Source organism: Rhinolophus ferrumequinum, chromosome 9 (assembly GCF_004115265.2).
Source record: "Rhinolophus ferrumequinum isolate MPI-CBG mRhiFer1 chromosome 9, mRhiFer1_v1.p, whole genome shotgun sequence".
NCBI classification, from domain to species: domain Eukaryota; kingdom Metazoa; phylum Chordata; class Mammalia; order Chiroptera; family Rhinolophidae; genus Rhinolophus; species Rhinolophus ferrumequinum.
In genome coordinates this window covers 86553239-86578349 of record NC_046292.1, presented here as the reverse complement: position 1 = coordinate 86578349, position 25111 = coordinate 86553239, and the positions used below count along the sequence as shown (strand labels likewise).

Below are 25111 nucleotides of genomic sequence, written 5' to 3'. Positions count from 1 at the left end.
TCAAGTCCCGGGAATGTATTCTGTCTCATCTTTTTAAAATTTTTGACCTCCTGTACCCATTTCTCCCACTCACCTAGCCCTCTCTGACAATCACCAACAATCTGTTCTCTGTATCTACGAACTTGGGTTTTTTTGTTGTTGCTGTTTTTTGTATTTTTGGTTCCACATATAAGAGAAATCATATGGTGCTTATCTTTTTCTGTCTGGCTTATTTCATCTAGCATAATGACCTTGAGGTCCATCCATGTTGTCACAAATGGTAAGATATCATTCTTTTTTATGGCTGAATAATAGATATATACCACAAATGCTTTATCCATTCATCCATCAATGTACAATTCGATTGATTCCATACCTTGGTTATTGTAAATAATGCTGCAATGAACATGGGGTGTAGATATCTTTTTGAGTTAGTGTTTTCATATTTGGATAAATATCCAAAAGTGGAATTGCTGGATCATATGGTAGTACTACTTTAATTTTTTGAGTTAATTTCCATACTGGTTTCCACAGTGACTGCACCTATTTATATTCCTACCAACAGCACACAAGATTCCTTTTTCTCCACATCCTTGCCAACACTTGTTATTTCTAGTCTTTTTTTTACATGCTTATTTTTATTTCACTTTTAAATTATTTTTAAGATTTTTATTAAAACGTAGCTAACATACAATATATTAATTTCAGGTGTACACCATATATATTCAACATTTATATATCTAAAGAAATGATCATCATAAGTCCAGCAACTATCTAACACCATACCATGCTATCACAATATTATTGACTATATTTCCTGTGCTCTACATTACATCCCCAAGACTTATTTGTTTTATATCTGGAAATTTGAACTTCTATTCTCTTATACCTTTCTCTCCTTTTTTAAACTTCTTCCAGTATAGCTGATATTCGATATTATGTTAATTTCCAGTGTACAGCATAGTGGTTGGACATTTATATAATTTAAGAAGTGATCCCCCTGCCTAGGCTAGTACCCACCTGGAACTATAAATAGTTATCATATTATTGACTATATTCCCTAGGCTTTAATTTATATCCCATGACTATTTTGTAACTACCAATTTGTACTTTTTAATCCCTTCACCATTTTCACTCTGCCCCCACATCCCCTCCCATCTATCATCCCAATAAATCTAGTACCCATCTGACATCATAGTTATTACAATATTATTGACTATATTCCCTTTGCTATACCCTTCATCTCCGTGATTACTTTGTAACAACCAATTTGTACTTCTTAATCCCTTCCCCTTTTTCACCTACTCCCAACTTCTGTCCCATCTGACAATCATCAAAATGTCCTCTGTATCTATGAGTTTCTGTTTTATTTTGTTCTTTAAATTCCACATATAAGCAAAATCACACTGCACCTGTCTTTCTCTGACATACTCCACTCAGCACAATACCCTCTAGGTCCATCCGTGTTGTTGCAGATGGCAAGATTTCCTTCTTTTTTTATGGCTGAGCAATATCTCATTGTATATCTGCACCACCTTCTCTTTATTCATTCATCCATTCAGGGACACCCAGGTTGCCTTCATATCTTGGCTATTGTAAATAATGCTGCAATGAACCTATGGATGCACACATCCCTTCAAAGTACCATTTTGGTTTTCTTTTGTTAAATACCCAGAAGTAGGATTACTAGGTCCTTCTTTGTCTCTTGTTTGTTTTCTTCGTTTTAAAGTCTATTTTGTCTGGTGTAAGTATTGCTACCCCAGCTTTTTTTGTTGTTGTTTCCACTTTCATGAAATATCTTTTTCTACCTTTTTATTTTCAGTCTCTGTGTGTCTTTCAATCTGAAGTGAGTCTTTTGTAGGCAACATATGTATGGGTCTTTTTTTGTTATCCATTCAGCCACCCTATATCTTTTGATTGGATCATTTAATCCATTTACATTGAAAGTAGCTGTTGATAGATACGTAGTTATTGCCATTTTATTACTCATATTATCTATCTATCTATCTATCAACTTAAAAAAAGTCCCTTTAAGATTCCTTCTAATCCTGGTTTGGTGGTGATGAACTCTTTTAGCTTCTTCTTGTCTGGGAAGCCCTTTATCTGTCCTTCAATTCTAAATGATAGTTTTGCTGGGTAGAGTAATCTTGGTTGTAGGTCTTCACTTTTTATCACGTTGAATATTTTCTGCCAATCCATTTTGCCCTGCAAAGTTTCTGTTGAGAAATCAGTTAACAGTATTGTGGGAGCTCCCTTGTAGGTAACTGCTTTTCTCTTGCTGCTTTTAAGATTTTTTTCTTTGTCTTTAACCTTTGGCACTTTAATTATAATGTGTTTTGGTGTGGGCGTCTTTGGGTTCATCTTGTTTGGAACTTTCTGTTCTTCCTGGGCTTGAATATTCATTTCCTTCACCAGGTTAGGGAAGTTTTCTGTCATTATTTCTTCAAATAAGTCTTCAATTCCTTGCTCTCTCTCTCCTCCTTCTAGTAACCCTATGGCACAAATGTTGATACACTTGATGTTATCCCAGAGATCCCCTAAAGTATCTTCATTGTTTTTTCTTTTTGCTATTCTGTTTGGGTGTTTTCTACTACCTTATCTTCTAAATCACTGATTAGATCCTCTGCTTCATCTAATCTACTGTTGATCCCCTCTAATGTATTCTTCATTTCTGTTATTGTACTATTTCTGACGGGTTCTTTTTTTTATATTTTCTATCTCCATTTTTATGTTTCCTATCTCTTTGTTGAAGTTCTCCCTGAGCTCATTGAACATCCTATAGCCAGTGTTTTGAACTCTGCATCTGGTAGATTGCTTGCTTCTATTTTGTTTACTTCTTTTTCTGGAGCTTTGTTCTCTTATTTGGGACGTGTTTCTTTGTCTCCCCATTTTGGCTGCCTCCCGGGGTTTATTTCTATGTATTATATAGGGATGCTATATCTCCCAGTCTCTGTAAAGTGGCCTTATGTAGTAGGTGTTCTGTGGGGCCCAATGGCACAGTCTCCCTGGTCACCAGAACCGGGCGATGCAGTTGTGTCCCTTGTATGGGTTGTGTGTGCCCTCCTGTTGTAGTTGAGCCTAGGTTGCTGTTTGCACATCAATGGGGGGGATTGACCCTTGGGCTGGTTCACTATGAGGACTGACTGTGACTACAGTAGAGGAGCTGTTGTGCAGGGGCTGACCATATGGAGCAGGATTCACTTTAGCAGGGCTCTGGTACTTGCCCACTCTGCCCTTTGGGTATATCATCCTTGGAGATGGCAGGTGGGGCTCTGGCTTGGTCTGAAGCTAACCACCAGGAGTGCCAGCCCCAGGGCCTCCTGTGAGGGGACCTGCTGCAGGCCAAGTTCAGCTGCAGGCTGTACCGTGCATAGTGCCACCTGGTATAAGTCACAAAGCAATCTGCAGGTGGCTGCCACTTGTACTGGGCTTGGAGGTGCCTTGAGTGGCCAAGCCATGAACCAAGGCTGGCTGCAGTTAATGCCAGGCTTAGGGCTGCTCAGCCAGAGATACAGGACATACAGAAGCCAGGTGCTGCTTGTTTGGGGTTTGTGAACCTTTGAGAGATTTTAGGAAAGTCTGCAACATGAGCCAAGACAGTCTGTTTATATGGAAAAGCCACTGGAAGGGGCTTGAGTGCACCAGAAAGTTGGGTGGGGTGTGGTCTCAGGGAATCACCAGGGTGGAGTGAAAGAACAGTATTAGCCAGGCTGATGGAGACTCAGCTATGGTGGCTGCCTGCATCTGCACACTGGGTGAAAGAAGGGCTTAACAAAGAAACAGTGGCTTCCACCACCTCCTCCACTGGAAGAAAGCTGCCCCTCTAGCCCTCACTCTGAGGCCAGACAATTCAGTTCCTCCCCTTATGTCCCTGGCACTTTTTAAGCTGCTGCCCCTGCACTAGAGCTCAGAGCAAGTGAATCCATCAGCTAGTAAGTCAGTATGCAGTCCCTTTAAGAGGAGTGTTTGGGTCTACAGCTGCCCTTGTTTCACTCAGCCACAATCTCTGCTGGTTTTCACAGCTAGAAATTGTGGGGACTTCTCTCCCTGGCACTGGAACCCCGGGCTCGGGAGCCTGGTATGGGGCTGGGACCCCTCACGCCTCTGGGAGGGGGCTCCACAGCTGAGATATCCCCCCTGATTTTGAATGGTCACACGCGGGTGTGGGACCAGCCCATTCTGTATCTCTGCGCTTCCTACCAGTCTTGACGTGGCTTCTTCTTTATGTCCTCAGTTGTAGGACTTCAGTTAAGCTAGACTTCAGGCCATTTTCAACGTTGGTTGTTTAGTAGTTTAGTTGTAATTTTGATGTGGTCGTGAGAGGAGGTAAGCACAGTATTTACCTACTCTGCCATCTTGACTGGAAATCCAGTGTTTCAGTCTTTAATCTTCAACTGTTCCATAATAATGGCTAAAGAATATCTTCTATAATACTGGTTAAAGAATACCGTATTTTTATTAAAAGGTTCATATTTTAAAGATGGGATTTAGAAGGAACTTGAGGGATCATTACAATAAGCCCAACTTAAACCCTGAACATCAGTGCTGTTAACTGGACTATTGTCTTTCCTCCGAACAAATCTCTGATTTTCATGTCCCTTATCCAGGGCTTCTAGGAGACATTCCAGGTGATATTTTGTACTCGACAGTTAAAACATCCAAAATGCTAGAGCCAGCCAGAAGGTAAAGTTGGATCAAGGACCCGGTCTCAGCATGGAGGAGGTCAGAAGGTGAATGGAGCAGACAGCAGAATCAGAATTGTGAAGAAGAACCAAAGGTTAGGGGTCAGAAGGACCACAGAAAACCACATGACAGAGCATCAGAGGAGGTTTGAGGCATCAAATTTAACTCTAGCGGACTGAGTCTTGTTGGCCTAGTGTTCCTTAGAGAATGAGAAGTGAGCCTTCTGGAGCACACTTCTGCATTTCAAAAACAGAAAAATGAAAACAAAAACCTTTTTATTTTGGAAAATTCCAAACTCATACAAAAATAGAGAGAACCTCCCAATATAATGAACCTCCCATTATTTCAACAATTATCAACATTTTTCCATCTGTCTCCAACCACCCAACCACCCCTACCCTCCACCCCGATTCCCCAAACACACACTCTCACTCTGCTACCTTTTTGTTTTCCTGGAGGAATTTAAAGCTAGCCTAGTCATCATCTTAATTCACTCATAAATACTTTTCAATACGTATCACTAACAGATAAGGGCTATTGAAAACACAATGATACCACTATCACATCTATTAAGATTAATAATTTCTTAGTATTATCTAATACCCAGACTGTATTCAGTTTTCTGATATTATATCAGTATCTTTTTATAGTGGGTTTGTTCAAATCAGGATCTACACAGATTTCACACACTGCATTTTGTTGATTTGTCTCTTAATTATCTAATCTCTTTTAGTCTTTGACAGCTATTCCTCTTCTCTCCCTCCCTTTTCTTCATGCCCAGTGTTTATTGATTAGAATTTTTCACATTTTCACATGGATTTGTTCTCATGGTACCATTTAATGTTTCTTTAGCCACTGTCAACTGGTAAGTATGTCTAGAAGTTTGTTTTCAGATCCAGTTGTTTTAGTGAGACTACTTCATAGACGATGCTGTGTGCATCCTCCTGCATCACTTCAGGGGGCACAGGTCTGCTTGTCTCACCACTGGTGGCACTGAGATTGATCAGTGGGCTCAGGGGTTTATCAGTCTGACCCATTCATTAGAAGTTCCCTATCAGTCTTGAACTTAAAGGTTTAGCAGCCATTATATTTGCCTAGATTCCTTACTTTATTCAGAGGGGCAAAATATAATTTTCTAAATGCACCTTCTCTTCTATTTTTAATAACTTACATTCTTCAATGAAGAACTCTCTCTCATCAGTTATCTGGTTTCTCTGAGATACGGTTTGTACAAGAAAGACTGAAGCACATTTTAAAGAGTGTGTCTGACACACTTCCATTTGTGTCCTTTTCCTCAACCCAGCTTCCCAGTGCTGGGAAGATTCAGGTCCACTCTCATCATCTTTTATGCCTGAAGCACAGAAGCTAATGAATGACAGAACTCATTGAGTGCTCTCATCTAACTCTATGCTCAGATTTTACTAGTCTTCAGGGCCCAACTCCCACCCACTTCACGAAGTCTTCCATGATTGTCCCACTTGGATGTCATCTGTTCTTCTGAACTCCAGTCATTCACCAAACATTTCCTCTCTTAGACGCTAGTCACTGTATAAGAAACTTTTCCTTTCCTCCTTGTGAATAGTTATTTATGTATTTTGTCTTCTAGATTCCTAGAAGCAGAGACTATGTTTATTTAGCTTTCTATATCCATAGTGACTGGCAATTCTTAACATTTGATGAAAAAGCAATAATTACTTATTTAATGAAAAAAAATTAATGAATTGGAAAAGAAGAAACCTTTTAAGCCCTCACAGCAATGGACTTTTTCTTCTTTTAAACATAAATGGATATGTATAAGTTTAGTGCAGAATGCTGATTTTTAATAATTTAGAAACATGATAGACTTCTTTAATTAACTGCTATTAAAAATGTTAATCACCTTTTCATTAAAGTGGGATCCAACTGGATTGTAACTCTGTAACTATCTAGATACAAAGATCATATTTCCATTTTCTTCTAACATATTTTTGCTGTTTTTATCTGCCTTAATTTTTTTGCAGCTTTATTGAGATATAATTGACATATACCATTGTGTAAGTTTAAGGTGTACAAAGTGTTGATTTGATACACTTATATCCTGCAAAATGATTACCACCATTGTAATAGTTAACTTCCATGAAGTTACATAATGACCATTTCTTTTCTGTGCTAATGCCTTTATCTTTAGATGCCATCTAAAGTCAACGATGACGAGTGCTGTTTCCCAAAGCATGCCTTAATCATGGCTGTTATAAACAGTTACTGCTAGAAGAATGGTGGTAGCATATGCAACAATATAAATATGCTTCATTCACTATGAAACATTGCACACATTTGTTGATTCCTACATTTTGAAAAAATTAATCTGATTACTCTAAACAGAAATCAGATGGAATAATACATAAAATTTCAAAACCTGAAAATGCAAACTTCAATTCTATACGTTGTGGGTGAATACTACTGCCACAGTGTCAGCATGTGACCATTTTAATGTGCAAAACTTTCATAGGCTGATAATTTCTCAAACTTGTTAATAAAATGGTGTTATGTATAAAAATGAAAGCAAAGTAGCAAAAGGTCTTTCTTACCAAGAAATCAAGCTTTTCATTTAGACTGTGGTACTTATCCAGTTTGGCTCCCAATAAGAGTGGTACATCTCTGACAGTTTTGGCTTCATTTGAATCCAAGTCTGTAACCTGAGATTAAACATATTTGTGCTCACTTCTACTACTTTCACACTCCTTAGAACATTTGACAATAAATACGTTATTAGTTAAACAGTCAGAGATCTTCAGTGGCTAGAATAATAGAATTATAGAACTTAGAGCTAGAAAGATTTAAACAAATTTACCTAAAGAATATAAATACTTGAAATTGTAGTTTTGTAAGTTAAAGACAGTACATAGATGTTAAACTCACCTCCGTAACCTGATCTTGAAATGCTTTTTCATTAGCAATTATCTCTTTAAACACTGTGATTCTGTCTTTATGTTTCAGTAGCTAAGAAAAAAGGCATTTTATAACTCAGAGGAGAGGAAGTAAAACTATGATCTATAATATTTATAATAAAATCAGTAAACCATGCACAGTCCAATACCTGCTCTCCAAAGATACAGTTTTTACAGCTCTTGTCCAGAAAAGATTCACACAGCAGGTCTGAGGCTGCTCTCCTTAGAAAGGCCTGCCAGCCACGCTGCCCCCTGACTGGCATCTGGGAACTTGGATTGTGGGAGGGTTTCCATCATTCCCTGATAGGAATGGCTCAGTGTGCCTAACCTATTTGTATAAAGACTGTGGTTTATGCTGAACACCTCTTTCTACCTGGAGGGTCTGGAAGTTTTGGTACGTGTTGCCTATGTGAACAACCCTCAGTAAAAACCCTGGGCAATGAGTCTCAAATGGGCTTCCCGAGTAAACAGCATTCCACATGTGTTGTCGCAGCTCACTGCTGTGGGAATGAAGCACATCTTGTGTGACTCCACCGCGAGAGGACTCTGGAAAGCCTGAGCCTGGTGTCCTCTGGACTTTGCCCCATGTGCTTTTTCCCTTTGCGGATTTTGCTCTGTGTCTCTCACTGTAATAATGCATTATAACTGGGTACACTATAAGCAGAGTCCTTTGAGTCCTAGCGAATCACTGAACCTAAGCGTGGGCTTGGGGTCTCCAGGGAGCTTATCCTCATCTAATATTCTATTGTTTTTACAGTAAGGCTATTAAAATTCTTCTTTAAAGAATAAAAAAAAAACTAGCCAACTTTTTCTAGATGCAACTTATAATCATTTCTTATTTGTTCATTGTTCCTTCATCATACTCCAAGTATCAGTGAGGTAAAGCGTGCTGACAGAATATTTTTTATTATGAAAAATTTCAATTATTTAAAAAAAAATGGAGAACAAACTTTAACAAATCTCATGTAACTATCACCCAGCTTCAACTATTAACAGCTAATGACCAATCTTGTATCATTTATTTAATAGTATTATTTTTTATTAGTTTCAGGTGTACAAAGCAACACAATAGTTAGACATTTACACGTCAATCTTGCATCATTTATACTCCCAACCACTTCTTTCTCCCTCCACCCCCATTCACCAAATCAAGTCAGAGATCATATTATTTCATCTGCCAATATTTCAGTAATTGCACAGAAATTTACCAAAAAAACATAAATATCTGAAATTGTACTTCTGTAACATCCTGCTCCAATCCTCAACTGGGCTTATGTTTGAAGGCTGGTTTAAGAAGTGGAGGCCAGTAATTTCTGTGCATGTTTGTTTACTTCTTGATCCTTTTCTCTACAGGTTAGTTAGGAGACAAAGAGATTCCCCAGAAACCTGCAACAAATTTTCTATCAACCTCAGTTCAGAGAAGTAATTTCCTGGTAGTACAGGACCGAATTTGTTATAATGATCCAAGATTCCAGATTTGAATGTTTCTATACCTTTAGCCAGATAAATTTGTCATTTCTCTATTCTCAGATTAAAAACTCTACAAGTTAATATACTGTTATCATCTTCCCTATTTAACTCACTCTTATTTTTATCCCTCAATCTCTGTAGCACCAAGAAAAGAACAACTGAAAAAATTTCAGGAGCCTCTTCCTTTACCCTTGTATCCAGTTTATCCATTATTCCAAGTGATAAAGTTAGAAATCACTACAGAAATATCAAAACATACTACTCTTCAGGAATCACTAACGACATGCAAAAGTGAAAAAATAATCATACCAATTTTTGGGTAGTGAAACAAAACTTTCTTATACAGACTTCCACTATAAAATAAGTTAAATGTTGAACAATATATCTCCTTAGTGAGGGCTACAGTGAGGCTAGTCTGGTCCACAAAAACAATTCTTTTTTAAAAATCCAAATTTTAGGACTTTCCTTCTACTTTTACATTACCTTTGACTACTATTTTCACTAAAAATGATACAATTTGTAGAATGCAGAATACATACAGTACCTCTTCATCTAAATTTTTCCTTTTAAGATAGAAGCTCTTCAACTTTTGTATCACTGTGTCACTCACTTTCTCACTCTCTTTGAAATGTTCAGCATCAGGACTGTTGGTACCCTAAGGGTAACAATTTGAGAAGCTGGATTAATATTTTTTCAGTAAAGTTAAAAGGAGGAAGGACAGAACACAAATGAAACAAAATAAGTGACTCTCTCAAAATAAGTGACCAAAATCAAAGGAAGTAAAATAATATTGAACCCAACTCTTGAATTACTCATCATAAGACATCCAGTATAGGGTTAGTGTGAAAGAATTCATATAGATTTAACTTGTATGTAATTATTATCGGGACAGATTAGTATACTCGCTGGGAGGTTAAGACGCATCTCTAATAACCATACACACTCATCATTCATACCCGCATTCCCTCTTAGCCTAGTCGGTTTATGAATTAAAATTTTAGACAAAATTTTGTACTGACACTAGAACAATCAGACATGCTCAACAATTCTGAAACTCTAGGTATTTTCAGGGTACCCAGATGAAGGTACTTTGACCAATATAATCCAAGGGTCACAAGTGCATGCATTGGAGTCAGACTGCCTGGGTTTGTATCTGAGTTCTGCTATTTAACCACAAGTGAGACTTTGGATAATAAACACAACTATTCTAACCCTGGTTTGTTTTTCCATGTTAAAAAAAAAAGAGCTGATAATACAAAGAATGGTATAAGAAATAATCCATGAAAAGCAAGAACAGTAAACTTAAATGGCTCCAAAGACAGGTTGGGAAATCAGCAAATAGTTGTTGAAGTGTCTGTCGGGCTCAACCTGCGTTAGGTACAGAGTGTACAACATACCAAGTCTCCCATCTTGAAGGCTTACATTTTAGTGCTGTGGGAGACACAGAATAAGCAAATATAATATTTGTGTGACATGGGATGAGATCTACTAAGGAGATCTATATACTCCATCAGTGAGCGGTCTGGTAGAGAAACAGCAACCAGCAAAGAAGACTGAAAACAGCAGCCTCCAGCAAGATGGGAGAAAACCAAGCAAATATGGTGAAATGTTTGAGGGGCAGGGTCAGGTGAAAAGGTTTGCAGCAAAGAAGAGTCTGTGCCACATTCAAATTCCAATATTTAAAAACAAAACTTTAGGCCGATGCAGTCTGTGGGCCACCACTTTGTGATCTCTGCATAAAACACTTAGCTCAGTTTCTAGCTTTCAATAAAGGCTAGTGTTTAACAAATTTTTGCTAGAACAAAATAGAAATAAGGTTTGTGTTGCTTCAGGAACATCACAAATCCATGCCCCCAAACTTTGGCTCAGATGAATACACTTAAGATCAAAGAAATGTACCATAATAGAAAGTAGAAGAGAGAGCTAATTTGAGAAACTATCAAGTGTCCCATCCTTTAATATGTTCTCTCATTAAATGTAGTGTAACTCCCAGGGCAGCAGCAAGTATCATTTCCCCTATTTAAGATGAGGGAACTAAGGCTGAGAAAGGTGAAGGTACTTGGCAAAGTCACACAACCGGGAAGTGGCGAAGCCAGGATTTGAACTCACTCGACAGTAAATTCATTTTTCATTCTACTAACATACACAGCTCCAGAGCGCCCTCCCGCGCCCAAGGGCTGGATCTTAGTTTGGGTAAACAGCTCATTTATGTCAACAATCGCTAATCAGCAAGAGCAGATTGACCTGGAGTACAAGACTATTGCTCTCAGAGACCTTTCCTGAAATGTGGGTTTCAGGTAATGAAGGGTTTCACCTGATGTCTTTATTTTTTCTCTTATTATGTTCCCTTGCTGTAGACTTCTGGAAATTATGTGTTGAAGAAAAACAAATAGGAAGAAGCAGCAGGGGTAAGGAAAGGATGACTGGTTTGACCGGTTGGTTTAAAGGTCCCTGTTTTGTCTTCCATTTTTTTCTTCTACAACTTAATTCTGTCACTTTCCATTGCCTCTTTTGGTTTAGTCCAACCTCGATTTTTCTGTTCCCCAATAAAAAATATGATTTTTTTTTTTTTTTTTTTTTAATTACCTGGCATGTGAGAAGTCCTACTGTCAGAGCCAGAAGATTGTAGATTTTGGAGGCCAGCTGAGAATTTTTCACATTTAGGGGATTCAGGTTCTCTCCTTCACAAGGTGAACAATTCAGGAACAAATTAGAATGTATCATCTTTGCATCCTATGTGTACACAATTCAGATTTGTCACAATAAAGACAAAGAATCTGGATTACTTTTTAAGTAAAATGCTGGGTAAAATATCATTCTTAAAAATGCTGAACAGTGGTTTGCAAATTTTTTGATTCCCAGGACCCCTTTATAACTCCTAAAAGTTATTGTGGACCTCAACAACCTTTTGGTTATGTAGGTTATATCTATCAATATTTATTGCATTAGAAATGACAACTGAGCACATTTAAAAATATTTGTTTACTAATTCATTTAAATAACAATAAATCTATTATGTGTCAATATAAATAACAATTTAATTAAAAATTACCACATTTTCCAAACAAAAAATTAGTGAAAAAAAGTGGCACTATTAACATTTTTTGCAAATATTTTTTGCTGGCTCAATAGAAAGCAGCTGGATTCTCACATTTGTTTTACACATTGTATCAGCCATGACAACAATTACACCATCACATGTCGTATAGTTTCTGGAAACTCCACTGGATACTTGTGAAAGAATGAAGAGTGAAAAATACAATAATGTCTTCATATTACTTTGAAAATACTATGACCTCACAGATACTCCCAGACCACAATTTGAAAAAATGGACCTAGAGTTAATGAAAAGCAAAACCAAAAGCAGGGTAAGAATGATTTTGGAATATCAGAGAAATCGATTAGTCAAGATAGAACGAAGAACTTTACTGTTTGTTTTAAAGAAAGCTCAAGAAAAATATTATACACTGTGATAAACTTCTGTACAGCTACACTAATTCATTCAGAGTTTACCAACTCAAAATTTGTCATGATTTGGTTAGCAGCTCGATTTAAGGTCATCTTTGCTTAGGTTAGTGGTTCTCAAAGTGAGCTCCCTGGACCAGCAGCATCAGTGAGATGAAGAGTTTGTTAGAAATGCACATTATCGGGCCCCACCGCACACCTACGGAATCAGAAACTCTGAGGTGGGCCCCAACAATCAGCATTTTCACAGCTTGATGAATGCTAAGATTTGGGAACCACTGGCTTAGATAATCCTTCCTTTGTTCTGGAGAAAAAGATCACAGAGAAAAAATTTTAAACATAGAGAATATTTTCTTAAGAATCACTAAATATAATAGAATTATTTAGTTGCAAACAATACTTACATGTACCAATTACAGATTCATTAAAGAGTCCACTAAGGACATCTTCAAGGCAAAATTTCAGCTCAGATCAAATTATTATAACAAATACAAAAGTAAATTTATACATTTTTCTAGCTCAGATTAGCTTTCTTTCCAAATAGAATAAGATTGTATCATAAGTATTTTAAGGTAGACCTACACAACTGAAATAGATGTGTCCTGGCTTGTGAAAATTATCACTACCAGGTTGTCTGCCAAAAAAGTCATCTGAACTACAGAGAATACCAAATTACAGCCTTTCCAAAAATACTGATATGAGGCTCTCGCGCTGTTTTTAACCGATATTAACTAGACTTATTGTGGTGATCATTTTGTAACATATACAAATATCGAATCATTATGTTGCACACCTGAAACTAATATGTTTTATATCAATTTTATCTCAATAAAAATGTCTATAATTTTACAAATTATTATGTGATATAATATAGGTTTGTTTTACCTTGTAAACCAAATATGCAATTTTATTATTCATTTTTATTGTTGAATAGGCAGATGTGGTATGAAAAGATTGAGATCCCCACTTAGAAATATCCTTTCTCAAAGAGTGCTTCAGATGATTGGTCAGAGGTCCCCACAAAATTCCCATGTAAATTTTCACTTCTACTAAAATAATCAAAAGGGGCCAGAAATGGCTGTTCTTCAATGGAAGTATCCAAGAACCAAAGAATCTTCTCCAAAACTATGGTGCATTTTCCATTTTCTCTCTCTGTTTTGGTTAATTATTCTTTCTGCAAACAAATTTGTGTAAGTGTTATGCCTAAATATGCACCCCCGGCCTGTCAGAAACTCCTGAAATTCTGCATTAGAGACTGAACTTGTGATAATACCTTTGTGATAGCTGACTCCATTACTTCCTCTAAGTGCTCCTTTAACGGAGCTATCTCAAATTTCGGGACATAATTTTGCTCCTCACTCCTGGCAACCTGCTGCTGAAGTTTTGCATTTTCATTCTTTGCTTCAATGATCTGCTGCTGAAGTTGTGTATTCTGAGCCCTTTCACTTTCAGATGTGAATTGCAAATTTTCTACTTGTGCTACCAATTGCTCAAGTCTAGATTTCAGTTTCTGTCTTTCTTCCAGGTTTTCATTTTCACGTTTCTGAAATTCTTCCTGTAAAGACTGGAACTCTTGCTCTTGGGCTTCTTTTTCCCTTTTCAACAAGTTCAAAGCAGAAGTGTTGACCTTTTCCAATTCTCCTTGGAGTTGCTGCAGCCTCTCTACCTCTTCTTCTTTCTTGCTTAAGGCTTTGCCCATCTCTATGCACTGACTCACAGCTGTATTTTTTTGTTTCATTTCAGTTATGAACCCTTCCTGTAAACAAACATAATTGCTCTTGATCCTCTTAAGCTCTGCTTGTAAGGTCTCCTTTTCATTCCTAGACTTCTGAAGATGCTTTTGGGTGTCAGTTAAAATGTCATGCAAATTCTGCAAGGTCTTGTCAGCATCATTCTTCTCCAGCATTACTCGGTATTTGTCTTCAATTAATGCCTCGGCAGTCTCCTGTAGCTTGTTTAGGATGTCAACGAACACTTGCTGTCTGGTAGGCTTCATCTGGAGTTCCTCAACCCTCTTCTTTAAATAAATGTTACTGCACTGCAGCTTCTGGATCAGAGTTTGCTGCTTTTTGTTAGCATGTTTTAATTTCCACAAGACTTCATTTAAAACCATATCCTTCTCCAGAGGTTGTAAGCTTTCCAAGCTTTGCTCTATGTCAGGTGTCTTGCAATCCTCCTGGGAGGCTCCACCACTCGAAAAAATGTCTTCAGAAAAACAAGCTGTGGCAATGCCTGAAGTCTCCATGCCATCCACTGTGACTTCCTTTTGGTGACTGCCTGACATCTCCCCAGAATTCTGTATTCCTTTTGAAGAAACTGTAATCTGTAAATTAAAGTAAATAAGTATGAAAGAGTAGAATTATCCTGAACTTTGAAATCAGAGCTGGCCTTGAACTGTAGATCCCTAGTTTGGGCTATAAAGTAACAACTATAATATCTATTTCCAATAATAATGCCCACTTAACAAAAATACGAGTACTTAAGTATTAATTGTGAAATGCGTAGCACCTAACAGCATAGTAGAGCACAAACGACAGATATATGATAAAGATATGTATCACATTTACTTATACAAAAGAAAAATTAAACTTTGATACTCTCACCATTTTCTATGATGCAAACTTTTCTGAACACATGGGAGATACTTCATTTGACTTCACACAAATTAAAACAAAGTTATCAATTACTCTGCAGTCCGTGAGGCCTCTTTTGAATACAGATTTTTTTCTATTCCTCATTGAACCGTTACCTCCCTGTGCTATGACTCCTGTGAATGTTAGAATGCCAGATGAACGTGTCTCGTAGTTGAGATTGATTTGCTGCCCACAATACAGGTTTTGGGGGATATAAAAAAGACAGTAAGTTGTAGTAAAAAAAACACTGAAATGAATATGACATAAGAATCCAGTAAAAGGTATCTGTGTAGGAGTGGGTTGCATAACTTTCTAGAATTTAGATATTAGACCTCTGTATTTTAAAGTTTCCTCATACTTCTGGGGTAAAGACAACTATCCTTACTGAGGCCCATATGGTACTGCTGTCTGATCTTGATACCTGCCCCGTGCTACCTCTCCATCCTCATCTACTACATCCCTCTAGCTCCCTCCAACCCAGCAACACTGGGCTTCGTTCAGGTGGATGCCACAGGGTTTCTGCACGTGTTACTTCTACATGGAATCTCTCCCATGCTGTTACCGTATTAACTCCAACTATCTTTCAGAGCTCGGCTCAATTCCCACTACATCAGGAAGCCTTCTCCAAACTCCTTGACCAGGGCAGTAAGACTCCCATCTTACTTTTACTCCAGCACTTATCACAACTGCACGTTTATATGTAATTTTATATAACATTATACAATTTTCTGTGACTTGTATTCAGGGCACTTACCATAATTGAAAATTTACCTTTATTTGTGTAATTATTTGTTTAATGTCTGTCTCCTCTACTTGGATGTTATTTTCACAATAAAAACCACATCTTTTTGTTGTTTCTTTTTAACCATTACATAACCAACACATAATGCAGGGCCTAGCTTATAACAGATGCCTGAAAGTGTTTATTGACTAAATGACTGAATGACTAAACGCAGTGGAAATGAAAAGGAACAATTTTGGGAAATCCTAATTAAACAGATTTTTAAAATGTCATTTTCCAGAAATCAACATAGGGAAAAGGGAAATAAAGTTCTTTTTTAAATGCTCCTTCCAAATAAATAAACAACAACAACAACAACAAAAAAAAAATTGGTCATACTTGCAAATGAAATATAACAGTCAAAGATTTTCTCATCAAACTTATGATGAAAAGGTATTATTTATGCTACTTTTAAATTATATCTATTTGCCCACACCAATTCCTAACATTTTTACGTTTTTGTTTAGAGCACATAGAATTGATATTGCTGGCATGTTCAGTGCTATTAGGATGTTACATGCATGCCCAGAATCAATAAATCAAAAGGCAAATTAATGTTTTCACTTTGCTAAAAAGTAATTTTTCCTTGTCAATAGAAATCCCACATAATAGAAAAATCTTAAGCTTTCCTTGTCAAATAATTTAATAAATACCTCTGTACTTCTTTCTCTTCGTAAACTTTATCTTAATGTAAAGTCTGAGTTCCAATCAATTTGACTCCCCAAATGTAAAAGCACATTTTAGTCAAGGCACCATGCAGATGGTAGGGTGCACAAAAGGAGGAAGACAGAGCCTTGATCCTCGAAGCACTTATCATTGGGTAGAGCTAATTTCCAAGTATAGACGTGAATTTTTTAAAGAAAAATTTGTTTCTAAATGGTTCAAGATCTGGGAAGGTATTTTCCCCAGAGAAGCAATGTCCCTTGTACTGATTAGATGATTTATCACTATTTGGGAAAGTCCTAGATTATATACTTTTAAAAAAAACACATCCTTCAATATTCTACTGACCATTAAAAATCTTACCTCCTTTGTTCTATAATTAGCTCTCAGATCAAGCAGGTTAAAGTTTTTGTCTGTATAAAATGGGTTTTCAACATCACTGTGTACACATTCCTTACACAGGCGGCTGTGAGGTTCACTCAAGTTGAGGGCAGATTCCTCAGCAGTATTTTTAGCCAGTGACATTTCCGCGAATTGCAGTGTCTCTCCACTGCAGCAGATTAGAGGCAGGCTTCTCAGAGGCTGCCTGACACATTCATGAGCAAGTCAGTCTTTATTTGTGGAAATGCTATTTCCCACTGGATTTTCTTCCTTAAATGAATCTTCCTTTATATCGTTGTCTTTTGCATAATTATATACATGACTTTCCAATTCTGTCTTCTCTGTATAAGGTAAGCCACCTGTCAGGCTTTGAAATGTTATTGTTTCATCATTAAATGCTTTTGTCCCATGAAATTTGAGAATGGGTTCAAATTGTCTGAAGGAAGAAATGCTGGTGTCAGCTGGCTGAGTTAGTACATCCTGGGAGTGATCTCCATTGCTGACATCTCGGTAGAAAGAGAAAGACAGAAATAACAATTAGCTGACCGTAGATTTATGTCAACAGTTCATTAACATTTATGAAATATACTTTTTGAGCCTTTTAAGAATTACATATATAGTTCAACCTTTTGTACTGAGTAGATTTTTGGCATGGCTTTGTGCTAGCAAACAAAACAAAATAATTTTTAACAGGAGGGAAAGTTGTTCTCAAATGACTGCTACAAAAAGCGTGTTATATATCATTCTGGTCAAATACCATCACAATAAAGTGGAAGATATCTTCAAACCTCTTTTGTTGTACTGTAATTTTAAAATGTTTTAATTATAAAATGTTTCAAAAGAATACAAAAGCACCGTGAATAGTATAATATCAAATACACATAAAGTTGTTTGATCTTATAACAATCCCATAAGGTCAGTACTGTTATTATCCTTGTTTTACAGATAAGGAAACTAAGACATAAGAGATGTTATGTCACTTGCCTAACGTCAGAGAGCTGGTAAGATTCCAGGATACTACTTCTAAATGGTATGCTATACACAGTTTTTCAATATGACAAATTACCCAGATTTAATATATTTTTAAAAATCAGAAGCAAATAAGGCAAAATAGAAAGAAATAGTACTGCAAAATTAATGACCCGTCCCTTCTATCTAAATTCCTTTCTTTCTCCCTCCCCAGAGATAACCACGATTACTGAAGCTGGTATGTATGTATTCTTCCCATCCATATTTTTCTACTTTTACTACTCATTTATGTACTCTAAATAATATATATTAAGTTCCCAGACTTTCTCATTCTGTGACACCTTAACGTCTCAGTAATATTTTCACAGAACCCCTAGACCAAAAGAAGTACCTAACAGTTCCATTTATTAAGTAGTTAAGCTCAAACAACTTAACAAGTATTTGTCCTACCCACTTAATAACTGTTTCAAAATACACATATGTAAACTGAAAGAAAAATATCACATCTTATTACATTCTTAACTAAACTTACTACTTGAATGTACTGTTGGGCACTGCATGTCTCAAACCTTGGAGTCAGATTGGGCAAAGCCAACCCTCACTTCCTGTTCAACTTGCTTTTTATCACAGCATCATCCCAAACCCCAGCTTTGCAAATAAGATGTTATAGAAAGGATTGTAGTATGATTTTATATTGAAATAGTGAACTATCTCAAGCTAGTAGTGTGTGGGGATCCAACAGACATCCAGTACCACTGTTTCCTTCAAATTCCAAAATATCCCGCAGCACCCTGGGCAAATTGTGGATACACACTATTGTTCTGTTTCAAAATGTTATGTATATAGCATCATTATGTATATATATACGTGTATATACTGGGGGTGCCAAAAAATGTATATGCATGACTTGTATTCATCTTTTGTTACCAGTGTATATTGAGTATTACAGTTTTAATAGTTTTTTTTCCTTAAAATGTGTATACATTTTTTGGCACCCTCTGTATAAACATATACATGTACAATTTTATCTCTCTGTTTAATCTATATACAGAACATAAATGAAAAATTAGACTCAGAGGAAGGAGAAATATTAATAAATTAAGATATGCAGAGACGCCATCTCACTGGCAGAAAGTAGTAATGATTTGAAATGACTTCTGATGAAAGTGAAAGAAGTGCCAAAAAACTGCACTTGAACATTGAGAAGACAAAAATCATGAAGAAATACACAACTTTAACATAGACAATGAAGATGTCGGAATTGCTGTTAAAGATTTTGCTTATCTTGGTTCAGACATCAATTCAAACGGAGACTGAAGCCATGAAATCAAAAGAAAGCTGAGTCTTGAAGAGCAGCAATAGAATTAGGAAAGATCGCCAAGAGCAAAGATGTGTCATTAAGAGACCAAGGCTAAGATCGTCTACACGCTTGTATTCCCAACTTCTATGACCACATGCAAAAGCTGGACACTGTAGGCTGCATACAATAAAATACTTCATGTAAGTTTTCTTAAAAAAAGAATTTTTATCTAGGCTCTGGGTACATATCTATAAGTGTAGTCCTGGGTTATAGAAAATACATTATCTTTAACTTGACTAGATACTGCAAAATGATTGACTAGATACCTCCAAAGTGATTATACCAATTTATACTAATACCAGAGGCATAAGAGTTCCTTTGCTCTACATCCCTCCAACACATCAAACTGCTATATATGAAATGGCATTTTGTGGTATTTTTAATGTACATCCTTTCAGGTATTTAATGGTCTGGCAGGTTTCCTTTTCTTTTCTGCCTCTTAGACACTATTATGGATTGAATTGTGTTTCCTCAAAATTCACAAGTTGAAGGCTTAACCCCCAGTATCTTGAAACGTGACTGTAGTTGGAGATAGGGCCTTTCAGGAGGCAATTAAGGTTAGATGAGATCGTAAGGGTCAGGCCCAATGCACTATGACTGGTGTCCTTACAGGAAGAAGAGACACCAAGGAGGCAGAGAAACAGCCACGTGGACACAAGACGGCAGCATGTGAGAGGCCTCAGGAGAAACCAGTCAACTCTGAGGGCACCTTGATCTTGGACTTCCAGCCTCAAAAACTGTGAGAATATAAATTTGAATTGTTGAAGCCACCCAGTGTATGGTATTTCTTCACAGCAGCTCTAGCAAACTAATACATATATGTGTTTTTCTATTGTGTTATATGTATCTTTTTCTTATTGGAGTTCTTTATTTTGGATACTAATCCTTTGTTAATACGTGATATGTATCTTAGATTGTGGCTTGTTTTTTTACTTTGTTGATTATAATTTGATCACAGAAGTTTTTATTTTATTTTAATATAGTCAAATGTGTTGATTATAGTTTCTAGTTCTTGTTACTCCGAGCCTCACTTTTTTCATCTTTAAAATGGAGGTTAAAATAGCCCTTGTTTACAAAGGAAAAAAAGCTCTATTTCATGGGATTGTTTGTGGCTTAAAAGTAATAATGTGTATAAAATGCTTATCACAGTACGTGGCCATCATCATCATCATCATCATCATCACAAGATATAAAAAAAGTCTCAGTTTCTCTGTATGTTGCTAACAAAGAGGTAGATACTCACCACCTAACAGATCATCTAGTGTGCTATAAATTTCTTTGGAAAGTGTCAGTTTGGACTCATTTTCCCTTTTTATATTCTTTACTTCATTCTGTATTTATAATCAAATGGACATTAATATTAATTCCTCAAACAAACATCATAAGCCTCTTGTAAAGGTGTATGTACATTGCTATGCAATTTTTATTAGTATTTTTTGTTGCATGGGTAGAATGTGCTTCCTGCTATCTCTCCCCACTGTATATCTGACTTTCCCTTATTAAATAAGTGTCTTGCTATTTTAATATTCTGGTTTTTTTGGTAAGTCAAATCATGTTCCTATAAACATAGGGGTATGTGATAACCTACGTATCTCTTACTGACAATTCTTTGATGTTCGTTAAATCTGCTCTATACAACATTAGGGTAGTTGTTATTCATCTTTTAACATTGAAGATATATGAAACAGGATTCTAGTAATGGGGTGAAATCTAATTCTTATAAATATAAATATATAAAAATTCATGTAGGGTTTATTCTCAAAGTTAACTTCATGTAATCTAAGATGAAAGGGCTTATTAAGTAAATTAATAGTATAAATAAGACAGTAAGAAAAATATTTTAGATGTTTAAAGAAAACATTGGTTTAATCATGAGTAGTATACCAAATATGTGGACCTAAATGATACTCTAAAAAAGTTCATATCTCTCAGTAAAGTCAGCTGGTTACAAACCTCTATTCAATATGCTTTTTATAGCATTGTTCCACTTATTGAATGTATCTGAAGTACAGTAAGAACTGAATTATATTTTATAGCAATCTGTCTTTTAGACTTGTTGCTAATTCAGACCATTCCTCTCCTAATTAGATTTTAAAGCATCAAGAATAATATACTTGAAAAATAAAATAGCACTATTCACATGCATTGATGTTTAGACAGACTTCTGACTCCACTAATCATCAAATTTCAGAGATCACTTCTAACTCTAGTCTTCTATAACATTACTGTGTTTAACTGAAATATGCCTTTTGTTTCTTAGGTCTATAAATTTTTTATAAAGAATAAAATGGTCAGTGAAATCCAAGAGGGAGGACCTCCTTACGTAAATAATTTAAGACATTCATTCTTTATAATTCAGTACATAGTATCTTGGGCCCTGATTAACCTCATAATACTATGACCAAAATATTTTTTCAAAATGAAAAGTTTTTTATAATTATAAAAATGAATCTTGAACATTGTTTAAAAAAGAAAGTGAAAAACACTCAAAAGTCTTCTGCCTAGTGAGAAGCAATGTGACCATATTTCCAGGTCAACAAATATGTATCTGTATTATCATATTTAAGGTTTACATATCCACTGTACATATATACGATAATTTAACTAGTCCCCTACTGATGAAAATTTAGGTTGTTTCCAATGTTAGCTGTGAATTATTCTGCAAATATCTCACTTGTATACTTCCTGGGGCAAAATTAACAACAAAATGTGCAGTTAAGCTCTGGATTTCCTAGCATTAAACAGCCTTTTAGAAAGATTATGTGAATTTATGGGCTGAACCACATGAATTGTCAATATTTGTCTGGTTTTGAACTACAAAAAGGTAATTTTATGTGGCAAACCTAATAGATTCCTATTATTTCCCTACACTCTTGCTTAATAATTGTCAAATATTTAGAATGACATTCATGAAGATCCTGGGACATAAAAATCTCTTTTATTTTGTGACAAACAGCACTAGGAATTTTCATGCAGACAGGAAGTCATTTACATGGCACTGTCAATGTCATTATGAACATGTGAATCATTTGCATGCTGACATAGTGGAAAATGCTCTAGACCAGATGTCAGGCTCCTTGGGTTCTTGTCCTGACTCTGTGACTGAGTTGTTGCGGCAATGTCCCCTGGCTGTACTCATGGGACTTCACGAAGAGACTAGGAAGGGTCAGTTTTAATACTCTCTGTATGTAAAATTCTCACCCTTCTTTGTATACTAGTGGAACTGGGAAAACCAGACCCTGTGTTCCCGTCTTCTATGCTTCCGTTAGAGATTCTTTCATTGTTCCTAGTAATTTTGAAGACATTTCATATGGAAAACAATGTGAATGCTAAATACGTCTGTACCTCCCAGAACTTTTAAGTACTGCACACCTGAGGCAAGTCTCAAGTAGTACTGCTGGCTTCCATTTAGAAGGGAGAATTTGAGTGAGTTAAGTCTTGAGAAAGACTTCTGAATTCATGGCATCTGCTTCTGCCATGCTTTCTAATTTTTATGAAAAGCATCCACTTCAAAATGTACAGTATTGTATCTGAAGTGATGACCAAACTTTCTGATAGTCCTTGCTCCTAACTGTTGAGTGATGGAAGGTCTCTTTAAAAAACATAATTTTAATGTCTATTAGTATATGCAAACAGAAAACTCCCCCCCCACCCCCATCCTTCCTCACATTAAGAAAGCAGCAAAGTTCACTGTCCTAAATTTTAAAATGTCATTTGTCAAGTTATTGGAAAAATAAAAAATTTTAGCCTGAATATACCATGGTAACTTTGTATGGTAGTAATACTAATTCGGACAAAAGCAAATCAATATGTGTGGCTACTATCCAATAATTAACCTAAAAGATGTGGGTACTGAGGAGATGAAGGGATCTCTAAGTTACTTAATCAAAAAATATTCACAAAATATTACCAGATACCTACCATTAGGTTCCATCAACACTGTATTTCTATTTACTTGACAATCGCTATTAGAATACCTCATTATCAAGTTAAATCCAACAATGTAAATTAATTTTCCCTCACCTCCTAATGCCACATTCTCTCAGGCACTCGGGTTTCAAAACCTGGCGTCCTTCTATCTCATTATCCATGAGCTATTCAGTTACCAATTCCTGTCCATTTCTCTTTTAAAAATGTTTTTATAACTCATGCTTTCTTCCCATCCCTTATGTCAACACACTGGTCCATATTCTTGTGACCCCTCAAGTCTGTCAGGGGGATCGAGGTGGATAGGATGTCCAATCACGCTGACTTCAAATTCTTCTGCTTGACTTTCTAGGTCTTCCGTAGCCTGAACCCACATTACCTACCCAGTACTCCTGCTCAGCCTCACTTCTTTGCAAATAGATCGTGTTCCTTTTCGGTAGTCTGCCCTGGCAAGTGCTTCTCTCTCCTAAAACTTCTTTACCTACCCAATCATCTATTTTTTTAAAAGTTCCTACAAGGTCTTTAGTCTAAATCTCTATCTCACAATTCAGCACCTATTCATTTTACTGTTTTAATCTTCACCATTGTTTCAAGGGTATCAGTGTTTGTATTTACTGATTATACATACTTTGAGAAGTCCACTTATGGTTTTTCCATACACCCTACATCAAACAGACCAGTGTTGTCCAGAGTATTCACTAAATCCTGCACTCCAATGAATTATTTCTATTAAACCATCTCAATCTAGTCACTACCCATTTGCCTGGATTACTTTATTGAATTATTAAATTAATAATTTACTGAGGAATTTTTTTTTTCCAAATTTATGTCATCCTCAATATTAAAAAGCCACTGAGCTAAGCAGGCTATTCAGGATTGGAGATTGGCCCAACTTTATGCTTACCTTCTCCGTTTTCCAAACACATAAATGCTGTCTGTGTTGTGGTGATGGGGATCTGAAAAATCCTTGTTTTGCCTTTTCCAAATGCAAAAAACGCAAGGGCCTTATTTCTTAAATTTGCCTGTGAACCCAGAACTTCCAACTACACTTTTACAACTTTGTTCACACGGCCCCATCTGCCAGTTGTATATTTTTTTAAGTTAGGCTTACTGTTGCCATCTTTCATTCTGCCCTTACGAGATTTATATTAGATTTTTAAAATATTTATTGAAATGTTTCGAGAGATATTCCAGAGACACTCTAAAGCTGTTTTAAGATGGGTGTTAAAAGAGGTGTCCCTGGAGTTACTGGCCAAAACTCCAAGGTTTTGTTTTTAAATTCTTTTCAGTTGTATGACAAACTTCAATATTCTAAAAGCACTTAACTCATTTTCATCTCAAAACAATGCACCAAACTCTTTAAGTCGCAAAAGCGTGCTCACTTCCAGGGTCCATGCAGTTTCGTGGATCCACAATAAGGATTTCGTGCTTCCTCCCCGCGCAATAGGTTTTGTGGGAGGGAGAACACTTTTCAACCTTTTCCACGGATGGCTCTTAAAAACTCGCAGCTGGGATGCAGGCGCGCTGGAACGTCCCAGTGTGACGTCCGCCCGCCCGCGCCAGCCAATGTCGGCGGGGAAGCCTGCGGGGCTCCCGCGCTCCCCGCGGGCGCGGCCTAGGGGCTTCGAAGTCTCTCTGCCAGATTTGGGAAATTCTGTGGGTGTGAGCCCCCAGGCCAAACAATCTGTGGGCTGGCTGGCGCGTCCTTCTGCGGCAGGAAACACAAAGCGAGGTGCAGGAACTAAAACTCCAGATGGAACGGCCGGCGCTGGCTCAGCGAGAACAGCATCTCAAGGCCGCCTAACATTTCGATGTATCGCTGTCACGTACACTTCCGCGCAAGCTCCAAGCTCTCAACCCGGCACCGGGGCGG

The 25111-nt window shown here is 36.8% G+C and overlaps 1 protein-coding gene across 1 annotated transcript in view; it reads right to left on the bottom strand.

Moving 5' to 3' along the window:
- The window catches only part of CAGE1 (cancer antigen 1), a 35569-nt gene extending 11288 nt beyond the window's left edge, over nucleotides 1-24281 (bottom strand). Inside the window, exons 1-7 of the mRNA XM_033114757.1 lie at nucleotides 24143-24281; nucleotides 16965-17488; nucleotides 13798-14847; nucleotides 11646-11792; nucleotides 9604-9714; nucleotides 7561-7641; nucleotides 7230-7337 (exon numbers count right to left, since the gene is read on the bottom strand). Coding sequence (XP_032970648.1) covers nucleotides 7230-7337; nucleotides 7561-7641; nucleotides 9604-9714; nucleotides 11646-11792; nucleotides 13798-14847; nucleotides 16965-17126 — 1659 coding nt within the window. The 5' untranslated portion in view covers nucleotides 17127-17488; nucleotides 24143-24281. The remainder of the gene's footprint in view (nucleotides 1-7229; nucleotides 7338-7560; nucleotides 7642-9603; nucleotides 9715-11645; nucleotides 11793-13797; nucleotides 14848-16964; nucleotides 17489-24142) is intronic.
- Nucleotides 24282-25111: the final 830 nt, after the last annotated feature.